Source organism: Hypanus sabinus, chromosome 16 (assembly GCF_030144855.1).
Source record: "Hypanus sabinus isolate sHypSab1 chromosome 16, sHypSab1.hap1, whole genome shotgun sequence".
Classification (NCBI taxonomy): domain Eukaryota; kingdom Metazoa; phylum Chordata; class Chondrichthyes; order Myliobatiformes; family Dasyatidae; genus Hypanus; species Hypanus sabinus.
The window spans coordinates 45,487,245-45,502,269 of record NC_082721.1 but is presented as its reverse complement, the minus strand read 5'-3'; the positions used below and the strand labels follow the sequence as shown (position 1 = coordinate 45,502,269).

At 43.5% G+C, this 15,025-nt stretch overlaps 1 protein-coding gene across 3 annotated transcripts in view; it reads left to right on the top strand.

Annotated features, from left to right (window-relative positions):
• Positions 1 to 15,025, top strand: part of LOC132406264 (procathepsin L-like) — a 58,378-nt gene that overhangs the window by 37,929 nt on the left and 5,424 nt on the right. Inside the window, exons 7-8 of one of the 3 annotated variants that reach the window (XM_059991662.1) lie at positions 9,375 to 9,480; positions 11,667 to 12,543. The exons of the other annotated variants lie outside the window; for them this stretch is intronic. Coding sequence (XP_059847645.1) covers positions 9,375 to 9,480; positions 11,667 to 11,766 — 206 coding nt within the window. The 3' untranslated portion in view covers positions 11,767 to 12,543. Of the gene's footprint in view, positions 1 to 9,374; positions 9,481 to 11,666; positions 12,544 to 15,025 lie in introns of those variants that run through there. 3 annotated transcript variants of the gene reach the window in all.

The following is a 15,025-nucleotide window of genomic DNA, read 5'->3' as shown; positions in this document are numbered from 1 at the left end:
TTTTGAGGCCCTGCAACGTGTGGTCTTTGGCAGCAGGCTAGATTATCCAAGAGGTAGGTGAAATGAGAGGAGTTGTGATTTAGCTGTAGTTTCTCTGATGGAAGTTGGAAAACCCAGGAAAGTCTGTATCTGTTTGACAGAGCATGGTTGGGGTGTGTGGAACTAGCATTTCTCCAGCTTGCAGAAGAATTGATTTTCGAGTAGACATTGCAGGGTTGAGTGGACATGATGGATGTGATCTTGAGGGTTCTTGGAGAAGATGTGGATGTCATTGAGGTAGACGAACACATCCCTGTGTAGCATGTCTTGGAGGATCTTGTCAATGAAGGTTTGGGAAACAGCTAGACTGTTGAAAAGTCCAAAAGCCATCACCAAGTACCTGTAGAAGCCAATGTGGGTTGTGAATCCCATCCTCCACTCATCCCCCTGGCAGATGCAGATCAGATTGTACCCACTCTATGGATTCAGCTTGGTGAAGATCTGGGCTCTGCAGAGTGTTTTGATTGCACTATCCACCAAGGAAATGAGGTAGCAGTTCTTAATGGTGATTTTGTTGAGTTGACAGTCATCAATGCAGGGATGAAGGACCCCAACTTTATTTTTGGCACCAACAGGGCTGGGATGGCCAATTGAAGCTGTGCTGCACTGCTTCAGTGATGTAGTCATTCATGGCTTGGGTCACAGGAGCAGAGGGGGAGATCAGATGACCTCAGGGAAGTGGGGTGCCTGGGATAAGGTCAATCACGCAGTTTATGGGGTCTGTGACATGACGAGGTGCTGAAGGCAACTCCTCGTGGGAGTTCGGTGAGGTCGAGGGTTTCCTCCATCTCCTCAGATTCATGCTGTGATATCAACTGAGTTTGCAGGCAGCTGGGTCCTCAGCTCAGCAGTGAACTGATGGCCAGATGAAATGAGGATCTTCAGTGGAGAGCCAGAGGTAACCCAAAATTAGAAGAGCATTGGGTGAGTCAATAAGGAGGAAATGGATGGACTCCTGGTGCTCTCTGATGCTCGTACACACAAACTGTGTGCACGCTTTGACCATCCTAGACCCCAAGGGATGTCTGTCAATGGTTATGATGCAGAAATAGTGAAAGACAGGCTCAGTAGGGAGTCCAAGCAGCACACAGAGTCCGGTCCAAGAAGTTGCCTGCTGCACCAGAATCCACTGGATCCACAGGGTGTGGAGGAGGATGGAGAGTGAGTTAACTGTGGTGCTGGAATAAAGGGCTGGAGGGAAGAAGGCTCTTTACCAAGAAGGCTCTTCATCTCTGCCCGGATGCAGTGGGGAAATATTTGATGAGTCGGTGATCAGCGACTCCGCAGTGAACACACAAGTTGTTTCTCACTGATGCTCACACTTTTGGAGACTTAAGGTAGCTCCCCATAGATCCACGGAGGATTTGATGATGAGAGTCCTGCAGCTGGAAATGGAACTGGCTGATGACCTGGAGTGTCGCTCTTTAAGATGCTTGTCAAGCGTGATGAGGCTTTCGAGGTAATTGGACATCTGTGGACATAGCTCTTCTTTGAAGCCTCTGAGATGGTAGTGGGACAGCAGCACTTCCAAGTCTCTGACAGGCCATGATGGTAGTGGGACAGCATTGCAGCTGCACTCTGCTGTGAGGGTCCTGAATTCCATGCGCTAATCCAACACTGAGCCTTGACTGAGGCAAACTTTCCTCCCTTCCACTTCCCGGTGGTCAAAAACCCAATGCACCTTGGAGGTAAAATCTTCATGTTGGTTGCAACTGGGGGGTTTTATTGTCCCAGTTAGTGGCAGCCCGGGTCAGAGCCTGCCCAGTCAAGAGAGAACTGATGAAGGCAGTATTGGCTCAGCCCATAACATACAGAGATAGCTGGAGCTCGAAGTGTAAGACTCACTGGAACAGGAAGCTGCAGCGTTGGGCTGGGTACCTGTCAAAACATTCAGGAACTGAAATCCAGGGCTTAAAGGATAAGATGCAGGGTTGCTGTATGGAGACTGAGAGCAGTGAACAGGTGGTCAATAGCTTCCTGCTGCTCCTGGATCACGTGCTCCTGTTGATGGATGACTTCCTTTAGGCAAGCAAACCCTGCTGGGTCAATTGTGGGTTCATCCATCCCATAAGGAAACATAGTGGAGGCTTGAACCAAAAGCAGTGGAGATGACTTAATGGTGAGCAAGAATTAATAGTAAACTGCAAAATAGAAAGCCACAAGGGGGCACAAAACCGATACTTAACTTAACAAGGTAACTGGTCTGGTTGATGCTGCAAGGTTAAATGGGTGAATAAGGACTGTAGATAACAGCTGGGTTTAAATAGGCTGCAGGTGATGAGTTGGAAATGAATGGCAGGTGACTCCTGTTAGCTGAGTGGAGGCTGGGAAGTGCCTGCATCTGCAGGGCTGACAGAAAGTACCAGAATGAAATAATTGGATAATTCCTCTGAAGAACCAACACAGGCATGGTGTGCTGAGTGGGTTCCTTCTGTGCTGTTTCCATAAGACTAGGAGCAGAATTAAGCCATCCAGACCATAGAGTCTGCTCCACCATTCTATCATGACTGATTTATTTTCCCTCTCTCCTTAAAATCTCCTTATTTTAGACTATATAGAGGAACCCGTCAGGGTTGTCCTTTTAGTCCTTTGTTATTTAATTTGGTTTTAGAACCACTTGCTATCGCTCTTAGAGATTCCAACTCTGTTCAGGGTATTAAGAGAGGGGATAAAGTACATAAGGTTTTGTTATATGCAGATGATTTATTAGTATACATTTCAGACCCTAGGAAATCTATTCTCTCGGTGTTATCCATATTTACTGAATTTAGTACTTTCTCTAAGTTACATTTACATAAAAGTGAATTATTTCCTATTAATAATTATTTTGATCAATATGATCAAATACCTTTTAATATTGCTAAAATTATTTTGCTTATTTTGGTATTAAAATTACTAAATTTTTAAAAGATTTATATAAATATAATTTTCTTCCTTTAATTGAATATACACAACAAACGCTTTCCAAATGGTCGCCTATGACAATGTTATTAATTGGTCAAATAAATGCTATAAAAATGACAATTTTAGCAAAATTTTTATATATGTTTCAAGCTGTTCCATTGTCTCGAAAAAGGTTTTTGATAGAATAGATTCCATGATCTTGTCATATATCTGGAATAATAAGGGTTCTAGAGTGAGTGAACCTTTACTGCAAAAATTAAAAAAAGATGGAGGCTTGGCTTTACCAAACTTTAGATTCTATTACTGGGCAATTAATATTCATTATATTACTTTTTAGATTCACTGTATAGATAACCAGGACTGTCCTTCATGGTTGGACTTGAAGGAGAACTCGGTATGGGGGTTCTCTTTGGCTTCTTTACTGGGAGCTCCTCTTCCCTTTTTGTTTTCTAGGATTGGTAGACAAGATCTTAGTCCCATTGTTAGACATACATTAAAAATTTGGTTTCAGTTTCACAGATTTTTTGACTTAAGTAACTTTGTTCTTTCTAGTAATATCCATCTTAACTATTTTTTTTAAACCATCAATTTTAGATAAGGCCTTTTTAACATGGAAAACTAAGGGAATAAAAATTTTTCTATATTTGTTTTTAGAAGATTGTTTATTGTCTTTTTTGCAGCTAGTGGACAAATACGATTTATCTAATGCACAATTTTTTAGATTCAGGAATTTTGTACGTGATTTGTTACTGAATTGTCCATTTGCTTATTTACCAAATATGATAGATGTCACCTTTCAGCTTAATCCATTTCAAAAAGGATTTATAGCCATTATATATTGAATTTACGAATGATGTCTAACATTATGGTTAAACGTGCTTGGGAAATGGAACTTCAAGAGTGACTTTCAGATGATCAATGGAATAAAATTTGTCATTTAGATAACAATTCATCTATCTGTGCCTATCACTCCTTGATTCAGTTCAAGGTAATGCACAGGGTGCATATGTCAAAAGATAAACTAGCTCATATTTTTTCTAATATAAATCCCACCTGTGACAGATGCAACACTGAGGTGGCTACCTTAACTCATATGTTTTGGTCTTACATAAAGTTAAATAATTTTTGGAGAGGTGTTTTTAGAACATTATCAAAAGTCATAGGTTTGGACCTACAACCTAATTCATTTACGGCAATCTTTGGGATTATTTCAACGGAAGGAGGTATTATTTCTCAACTTTATTGGCTAGGAGAGCTATTCTATTATACTGGAAGGATCCCAATCCACTGACTGTTTTTCTGGCTCTCCTCCATTATGTCGTGTTTAAGTTTGGAGAAGATTAGAAGTCAGACATTTGATTCATCTTTTAAATTTGAGCAAACTTGGCGACCTTTTATTCAATATTTTCATATGATCTAATTCTTTTTACTTTTTCAGTTAATTTTTTTTTCTTCTCCATGAAGTTTTAGATTTGACCAGAAGGGTTTTTTCCTTTTTTTTACTGTATCCTCAAAATGGACTGCCCAGTCCCTTTTTTGTTTTAGGTTGGTTTAGTGTTTTTTTTTCTCAGTAACAGAAATGTTGAGTCTTTTTTTTCTATGAACTGTTAAGAGGAGACGTGGTTTTTTTCTTTATATTAGTTTAATACTATATATGATTTTGACAGTGTATATTCCTTTCTTTGTTTATACTATTATTGAAATATGTATTTGAGGAAATCTCTCCTCTGATTTGTATTTATCCTTATTCTTTTAAATTTATTAAAAAAAAGACTGAAAGAGAAAAGATACTATAACTTGTAATAAGAAACATGTAGTGCAGAAATAGTGAGGTAGTAGTTCATGGGTTCATTATCCATTCAGAAATCTGACGGTGGATGGGATGAAGCTGTTTCTAAAATGCTGTATGTGTCTTCACCCTCCTGTACCTCGCTCTGATGGAAAGGGTGAGGAGAGGGCTTGTCCTGGGTGGTGGAGGCTGCTTTTTGAGGCATTTCCTTTTGAAGATGTCCTTGATGGTGTGGAGGCTAGTGCCCATGAGCAGCTTTTTCCAATCCAGTGCAGTAGCCCCTCCATACCACTTGTGATCCAACCAGTTAGAATGCTGCCCTTGATACATCTATAGAAATCTGCTGAAATCTTTAGTGACATACCAAATTTCCTCAGATTACCTGTATTTGCGTCTGAACCAGCGGGAGATGAGGACTGCTGCACACTTGTCCTGACAGAAACATAGCTCCAGGATATCGTTCCAGACTTGGCCATCCAGGTAGTGGGGTTAATCTCCTTTCAGGTGGACAGGACGAGGTCCACAAAGGAGGTCTGTGCGATCATTAGGTTAACTGTGGAATTGGTGACTGGCTGCTTAGGAGAATGCATTGAGGATGTTACTGCCAGGGAAACCAGAAACCATGGCTGACTGCAAATTCATGCATCTCTTGGGGATCGGGGCACTGCCTTCTGATGGGGGGGGGGGGTGGGGGGAAACAGGACAACTCTAAGGTCAGCAAGAGCCGTGCTCTCCCACGCCATCAGGAAAGTAAAGCGTTCCTCACAGAAACCCACAGACACCTTTGTCGCACCAGGGACACGCAGTGCATGCGGCAAGGTGTACAATTCATAATTGATAACAAGTACACCCTGCGCATCACCTCCATTCCTGATAGGCAAAATTCCTCTTATGCATGATTTGATGCGATGGATAATGTGACATCGAGGAAAGCCCCCCCCCCTTCTCCTGCAGCTTTGGTAGATTTCCCCTGTCTGGATGCAGCTGAGGTGAGGAAGATCCTAGCCTGGGTAAGTCCACCAGAACTGCAGGGCCAGGTACTGAAGGACTGTGACACATCACAGACATCTTTAATATCTCTCTTAAACAGTCCACTGTCCCTGCAGGCTTCAAGGTAGTCACCATCATTCCGGTGTCCAAGAGAACAGCAGTAACTGGCCCAAACTATTACTGCCCAGTGGCTCTGACTTCAACAATCATGAATTGTTTTGAGCAGCTGGTAATGGATCATGTAAAACCCCACCTTCCAGCTACATTGAACCCTTTCCAGTTCACCTATTCAAACCGGTCACTGATTTGCCACAGCCTTGGCCCTCCACTCTGTCCTGTCCCACCTCGAAAACAATGCCTCACATGCCAGGGTGTTGTTTATCGACTTCAGCTTGGCATTTAACATAATCATCTCTCAGAGGCTGGAGGGTAAACTGAGCTTGTTGGGACTCAACAACCCACTCTGTAACCCGACTTCTTGATAGAAAGTGCAAGTTGGCAGCAATTTCTCAACTCCATCACTCTCAGCACTGGTGCCCCCCCCCCCCCCCCCCAATCAGGGCTGTGTGGTCAGCCTGCTGCTGACTCGCGACTGCACTGTCAGATCCAGCTCGAACCGCATCGTCAAACTTGCTGATAATACAACAGTGGATGGCCTCATCGGCAGTGAGTCAACATACAGAGAGACCGTGTAGAGGCTTGTCAAATGATGTGAGACAACAATCTGACTGTCAGTGTAGCAAGACAAAAGAGATGATTGTGGAAGGTGCAGGTCAACCACTGTCCTTTGCACATCAGTGGCTCTGCCATGGAGAGAGTTCCTTGGTGTGTAGATCATGGCTGATCTAATCTGGTTCCACAACATCACCTCACTAGTCAAGAAAGCAAAGCAGCGTCTGCACTTTTTGAGGAGATGGAGATGTGCAAGGATCGTGTCCCCATTGTAACAACAGGAGCACCATCGAGAGTGCTCTGTCCAGTCGCATCATTGTGTGACTGTGGAAGCTGCAAGACATTGGACCGCAAGACCCTACAGAGGTCAGTAAAACCTGTGTCATATGGGGACAGGATGCAGGCACTAAAGTACTAGGTACAGGACAGGAGCAAGATGTGGTGACCATGGTGTGCATGAGGGATGTGACATTCAAGGTGATTCTGGGGTTCTGGGAGAGTTCAGGTAAGGCAGGATCCCACAGTTCACTGGGCGGGCCACATAACTCCTTGGCAGGGCCCAGACCTCCCAGGCAGGAACACAGGGGCCTGAGGTCACAGGGCACCTGGGTAGGTTGCAGGGCACAACCCATCAGCAGCGAGGGATGGAATGGGGCAGAGTCCCCCACTAGGCAACAGCAGTCCAGCCAGGCTTGCCCAACAGAGGCAAGGGATAGGAAGGGAACTAGGTCCAGGGTGACTGCCAGACTTCCTCAAAGAACTCATCTTTAACGAGGAACACTCCAAACCAGGACAACCCACAACTCCACTCAGTCCCAGAGCCCCCTATATACACTGCCAGCCGATGGGCATCAGGTGCGTCAGGATGAACTAACCCAATCACAGAACAATTTACAGTGACCTGGGCTGTCTTTCGACTGTGGGAGGAAACTGGAACACCCAGGAAAACCTGGGCAGGACTGCTTACAGAGTGGCGCTGGAAATGAACTTCGAACCCTGGAATGCTCCAAGCTATATTAGTGTTGTGCTAACGGCTATGCTACCGTGTCATATTTTGATTTATGTGCGGCGTGTGATATATGTTCTGTGGGTGCACTGTGGTCCGGAGGAATGTTGTTCCGCTTGACTGTGTATGTGTGGTCAGATGACAACAAACTTGTACTAGAACTTGAGGAACTTGGAGCTGCTCACCTTTCCACTGCTGACCCATCGATAAGGACTGGTGTATGTTGTCTTGACTTCCCCTTCCTGGAGTCTACAATCAATCCCTTGGTCTTACTAACATTGAGTGCAAAGTTGTTGCTGTGACACCATTCAACTAGCTGATCTATCTGACTCCTTTATGCCCCCTTACCACCATCTGACATTCTGCCAACAACTGTTGTGTCATCAGTGAATTTACCGATCAGTAATTATCAGCCAATAGTTTCATTTAATATCGGAGAATGTATACAACGCACATCCTGAAATTCCTGCTCTTTGAGACATCCACAAAAAACAGAAGCGTACCCCAAGGGATGAGTGACAGTACAAACACTAGAACCCCAGACCCCCTCCCACACACAAGCACCAACCATCCCCCTCCCCCCATCAGCACCCTGCACCCATTTGAGCCGCACAGTCGTGGGTGTAGAGAGGGTAGAGTGGCCGGCTGAACACACAAGCTGAAGGTGCAACAGTGTTCATTCTCAGAAGGAGGAGGTGTTTTTTTTTATCCGCATTTGTGCTGGTCTCCTGATGAGGATCAGTTGTACAGCGATGATCAACCTCTGTTGTAAATACACCAACTAACTCGGCTGTCACAGCCTTTATTCCATCTGCCACTCAATGCAAGTCTTGCATTTAAGAACATTTATTTGAGTTTAGACTTGGTTCTGCTGTTAAAATACTTAGGCCATGAGACAATAAGACATAGGTGTAAATTAGGCCATTCGGCCCATCGAGTCTGCTCTGTCATTTCATCATGGCTGATCTATTTCTCTTTTAACCCCATTCTCATGCCTTCTCTCCATAAACTTTCATGATGTGACTAATCACCTGCACCACCATTAAAGCATCCAGTGACCTGGCCTCCACAACGAACTCCACAGATTCAGCACTCTCTGGATAAAGAAATTCCCCCTCATCTCTGTCCTTCTATTTTGAGGTTGTGCCTCTGGTTTGAGACTCCCCCACCAAAGGAAACATTCCTTTCATCCTCTCTATCTAAAACTTCCCACAAGTTTCAATGAGATCTCCTCACATTCTTCTAAATTTCAGCGAGTACAGACCCAGAGCGAGTATCTTTCCTGCAATACCCTGCAAAGCATCAAAGATGTATTTGCTCCTTGGGGTGCATTTGACTGCTGATCAATTGGTTTTCTCTTAAGGCAGTGTACACACTGCCGCCTGCGTGAGATGACGAGTCTATCGGGACCCTGAGGACTTGTGGTCGTTTCTTTTGAACTTATAGTCTGTTAACATCTTTGGACTATTTTTACTGTGCCCATAGTTCGTTTTTTGTTTGGTATTGTCTGCACTGTTGTAACTACAAATATTTGTATATGTTAACTATAACTATATGTAACTATGTGGTTTTGTGTAGATCTTGTAGCTTTAGTTTTTGGTTTGTTGGGTGGTAGAGTTGGTCTCCTGACTTGATGTGTCTGGGTAGTCTTGTTTTGTCTGGTAGATTTGGAGCTTCTTTTCAGGGAATGCGCTAAGATGGTAGCGCGATATTAACACGCTGCAGCCTCTCCGGACTCTGGATTGGGGATTGACAAACGCTATGTGGATTTTCTGGTGTAGTCTGCTTTATCGTGTGCTTTTGTGATATCATTCTGGAGAATGTTGTCTCATTTTTTAACTACATTACATTTGTGGTTTCTAAATGACAATAAACTGAAACTGAGCTGAACTAAACACTGAGGACTAACATAACACATGCTGAGATTGAGACGTCGAATAATTACCTTGTGATTTAAACTCTTTATCACTACAGGTGTTTACTATGAGCCGAAGTGCAATAGTTTTGCGTATAACCACGGAGTCCTAATAGTGGGATATGGAAGGGAAAATGGACAGAACTATTGGATTGTTAAAAACAGGTATATATATCTGAACAGCACACGTCAAATCCTAAACATGTGAACAATTGCAGCCACTGCATAGAGAGGATGAACTATTCAAACATTTCTTAGATTTGTCAAATGTACTTCAATGTTCCAGAGTGAAAAGAAATATTTCAATATCTCCAATGTATATTTCCTCCTTAAAACTCTCATTATGTCAGACTTGATGTAAATATCCCTTACCTGCACTCCTGAGACATGCTGCCAAGACTCTACGGGGCGGCCTTCTGGGTTATCAAGTGGGCGTCCTCTTTCCTTAGTGTTTTGCTGATAGGCCCATGACACTTCCAGAGGGTTAAGCAGTGAATCCTGGCACCCCGGGCTCACCCCTTAGATGCCATTCACTCACTTGGAGGCCCAGATAGAATCCTTTCTCTTCATCCAGAGCCACTGACTACCCTTTTCAGCAGCTCTAGAGAGGTCTTTGACTGCTTGTCGATGCGTCTTCCCTCGCACTCCCAACTCCCAGAGTAGCCTTGATGTTGATGTGGCTACAAATCCTCTGCAGCCTGCTTTGACCGGTTGCAGCCTTGCTTTCCAGCCTCGTTACTGCACGTCGGCCGCAGGCTCAGCGTACCTCAGCCTCCTCCACTGCGTCCTCCCAGGGCACTGTAAGCTCGATGATGTAAACAAGATGGAGTGAGGCCGACCGTAGCACTAGGTCTGGTCTGAGGTTGGTTTCCGCAATTTCAGTTGGGAAGCAGAGCCTCTGGCCTACGTTTGCCACCATCTTCCAATCACATGTCCGCCTAGCTGCCCGGTGTCTGGTCTTGATGTGGTGAGTCTGGCTTGAGCCTCACCTTCCCAGACAAATATTAACGGCTAGCAGTATGAGGGGGGAGGGAGAGCATTGTCGCTCATCTGCCGACTTTCCAGCACTGCTGCAAGACACCGTAGCACCTGGTTGTGGCACCAAGTGTATCGGCCTTGAGTGAGGCCGGTCTTGCAGCCCATCAGATTGTGTTCTAGTGTTGCTGAAGTGGGGCAGAGGGAGCACGTGGGGTCCTCTCCATACCACTGGCTGAGGTTCATGGGAGACGGCAAGACATTGTAGGCAGCCCTGATGGTGAAGCTCGCTCTGAATGTCTCCATTTCCCACAGCTCTCTCCAGGAGATCTCTCTTTTCTCCACTCCCTCCCAGCTCATCCATTACCTTTGCCTGAGCGATGGCCTTCGGGCACCTTGCCACCTCCTCCTGCTGACATATCTCCTGCATCTCTGAGACTGAGCAGCCTTGTTCCAGGCTGGTGTAATTACAAAATGAAGCCCATTTGGAAAAGGATGAGGTTACTTTTCAGGCAGGTGGAGATGGGCAACAGTGAATTATACAAATATAAAATCTCGTACCAAAATCAGCCTATTCAGCCCACTGAGTCACTCTAGCATACAGCGATGGCTGAATTTGTTTCAGTTTAATTCCTCTGGCTTCACTCCATGAACCTTAACCCCCTCTTACCAATCAAAAACTTATAAATCTCTGTCCTAAGTACACCCAATGATCGGCCTCCATAGCCGTCTGTGGCAATGGATTCAGTTGAGGTCTATCCACACTGCCATTGATTTTTGCCAGAGTTTGGTTTCAATCTTCCAGATTGAAGTAGAAAATGATCTGTGATGCATTTTCTCTCTCAGCCAACTCCCTTTCAAGGTTCCTTTCTGAAACTGTTCTTGTTCCGGATACTCAAAGAACCTCTGGGTTTGGCCGTTCTGATGTTCACATTTCCTATGAGCAACACCATTGACTCTTGTATCATGGTTAAATTGGAGAACTCAGCCCGAATTGGGATTGTGAAGTTCAATGTCCATTCTGTGAAATAACAAATAAATTGGAATCAAAGTCTCCATGTCCATGATTACCAAAGAAACATCATCAGCCTATCAGTCTTGTGGAGTCCCACCAAGTAAATCCTTTCATCCTCAGTATTTCCATGTCCATCCTACAGGGGAGAGCGGCCTTGATCCTGAAACAGACCCGTTCAGTGGCATGGGAGCCAGTTCCATTGTGAAGGGCACAAACTGAGACAGAGTGACTTGAACAAGTCCTTCCCCAGTGATTACTCCTCAGATTTGGACATTTCAGGAAGCTTTATATCGATTGTTCTGTAAATAACAAATGTAATCTGACTAGATTTGACTCAAATTTTAATTTATTTTATCTTCAGCTTTGGAATCTGGTGGGGAGACCGTGGGTACATCAAGATGGCCAAGGACAGGAACAACAACTGTGCAATTGCTAACTATGCAGTTTATCCTCTGGTTTAGGACAGAGGGATTATCATCTTTGCAAAACAAACAATATAAGACTTTCTGCAACATTAAATGCTTCTACACAATGTTGTTTGGGTGTTCTTTTATTGCTGTGAATCATGAGTAAATTCTAGTTTCCAGCACATAGTCTTTGAATTATAGTTTGTCATTGCATCTGAATTATTTGTTTCAGATTTGCTGTCACTCATTTTGAGCCCATAAGGAATTATGATATTAATCATCGATAGGCCGAGAACCAAATGACAATTAAATACTCTTATATAATAATTCTACCTTGGACACCATTCTACCTATTCTGTGATGGAAAAAGTGTATCAAGTGCCATTTTGATTGTAACTTTGACTTTGGGCTTTACATTGACAACACTATTCCCAGACACATTGGAGATGTCGGGTTATCCAACCATCCACAAAGTCCACTGGACTCACTGTCGTCAGTAACTGAGATAATTTTATCTGCATAGTTGTCTGGAGCTATCCTCCACTTGTGAAGCTTGTGGAGAAGTTATCCTGATTTTCTTGAAATCTTTGCAAATTGTTTTTGCTTTTTCTTCTGTTTTCTCTAATCTTTCACTAGACCAAGTTCTCAGTGCAAATTGTCTGAGGTTACTGTGCAATTATCTGCTTTCTGTGAACCCATTTGAAAAACTTGCCCTATCTCCGACTCCGTGGCTGATACTAATTGATCCATATTCAACCCCTTGTATTCCTTGATGGAATTTACCTCTTGTCCTGTGTCGTTACTTTCAATAAGCTGTGTATGTACAGAGAATAAAATGGGTTATTTGTCAAATACTTTCGAACCAAAGTGCTTAGCTAGGGATTCGGTAATGCATTTAAATACATTAAAATACTGGTGTTTCATAAGATTCCACTAATATTCTTCACTGGTTTAAATTTATCAATACATTATGGGGCTGCATAAACTGATGAGAAATGTCGAGAAGATTGTCAGTTGTCCAGTAGAGCTCTGTAAAAAAATGTTTGAAAACCTGTGAATTAGGTCCTTTATGAGAAATTTAGTATTGATTTGCAACATGCAGAGTAGCCTGACTGCCAATTGCTTGACTATCCCACTGCTGACTGTGGGATCGGGTTATATACAATATGAGTTACTAATGACAGGAGAAGGGGGCAAATATGAGTTACTGATGCAGTAAAACCACCATTTTGGGCCGATTGGGGCTTCTCAGTAATGTTTTGCAGCTCATCCAGGACAAGGAAAACTCTGATCTCAAACCTCTGCTGCCTTGCAGCTCTACCCACTGCTGAGCAAGTCTTTGGGAATGAACCCTGAGGGAAAATCCAGAGCTGGACCTCTTAAGGAAGTCCTATATTGAGTTCAACACTAACTGGCATCTCCTGTGATGCTCTTGGTGGCAAACTGTATCAGTCTCTGTTGTTGCTTTAGATTCATCAGCTGCGTGGAGAGCAGGAGGTTGCTGTATGGGCAACAGTTCACTCTCTATATTGTAGTGCCCAGGCTTGTGAATCACGTAGACAACTGAGACACAATGTTCATGGTTGACCCAGACCGATGTTGAGCCTCATAAGCCTCCGCTGTAACTATCCCCAGTGACCTGGCTCCATAGCTGCATGTGTTAATGAGTTCCTCAGTTTCACCACCACCTGACTAAAGTAATTCCTTCTTTTCTCTGTTCTAAAGGAATTTCCTTCTATTCTGAGGCTGTGCCCTCTGGTCCTAGAGTCCACTACTATAGGGAACATCCTCTCCATGCCCACTCTATGTATGTCTTTCAATATTCGATAGGTTTCAATGAGATGCTCCCTCATTCTTCTAAACTCCAGTGAGTACAGGCCCAGATCTATCAAACCCTCATCATTTATTAACTCCTTCATTGCTGGGATAATTCTTGTGAACCTCCTCTGGACCGTCTCCAATGCCAGCTGGAACTTGATAGAAGAATGTGGCTGCATGCTGGACATCTGAAGGGTTGATTCTCTGCAAAGTGTTACATTTTGTGTCCTGGTGGCCTATTGGAAATGAGGTACGGTTCCAAAGGTCAGAGTTAGGTTGGGATGATTGTAGGAAGCTGATCCTAGAGAAACTGGAAAGTGACACCAGACTGGCAGCTTAGGACCTCTCCCATAGAGTGATGGAGGTGTCCTACAAAGAGGAGTCCCTCATCATTGTCACAGTCTGAGTAGTGAGTACAATGGACCAATTTGAACGTTACTGGTTGAAGAAAATATCATATGTGGTATTTTGGATATCGAGGAAGGAGTGATGAAAGGATAGGTATTGCATGGCCTGTGGTTGCACAATAAAATGTGGGAAAAGAGATCGTTATTTCTGGAGAGGAACTAGGGTTCTGAACTGAGCAATATGTTTGTAATACTGAAAGGGGAGGACAGGGTAAGATTTGTCTGGTGGAGCTACCATGTCAGATGTTTCGGGGGTAATCTGTCAAATAAGAAGTCTAGTGAAATGGGATTGAGAATCTTGGACAATATACCAGTTACTGGGATTGGAGAATAGAGCTATGAGATAGAAATGAGACTATGGTTGAAAACCAGTAAGAGGTGTACTAGATGTATCTTGAAGAAATATAACAAAGAAGCTGGGAAAGTGGAATGGAGTTGTCACAGAGTGAATTGGAGATGGAGAAATGGAGGAAAAATAAGAGCAAGTGATGATGAGAGCAGTGTGGGAAATGGAAGCAAAGGGGATGAAATGTTCTCATTGTGGACAAGAGTGTGAGGTAGTAATGTTATGGTCATCAATGCACTGGAAATATCGAGTGAGGACCTGGAGGTAATGGTATTGAGAATGGGGATGAAATGAATGATAATTGTAAAGAGCAAAGGAGTGTCATGGCTGAGGGTACACAGTCGTGTCAAACTTCTCAATTGAGTCAAACTGAGGTTGTTGGATCAAGGGTTCATGGTTTTCAAGAAGCCAATTTTGAACTAATGTCTGCTCTGGTCTGCTCTTTTACCCAACTTTCATCTTTGTTAATGATTTTGTTGTTTTCAGTGTAATCTGAAATTAAAAAAACATCAAGGAATATAAATTTCATACTTAGAATTTTTAAACAAAATCCTGAACAAAAGATCTTCCAAAACTGAAGATTATCTTCTCCCCTCCTTTGAGTTATTTTTCTGCATTCGGTAATGAGACTCCCTCACTGATTTAAAGTTCGTAGTCTGAGCTGCTGCTATTTTGGTATAAGACAATAAGACATAGGAGCTGAATTAGGCCACATGACCCATCAAGTCTGCTCCACCATTCC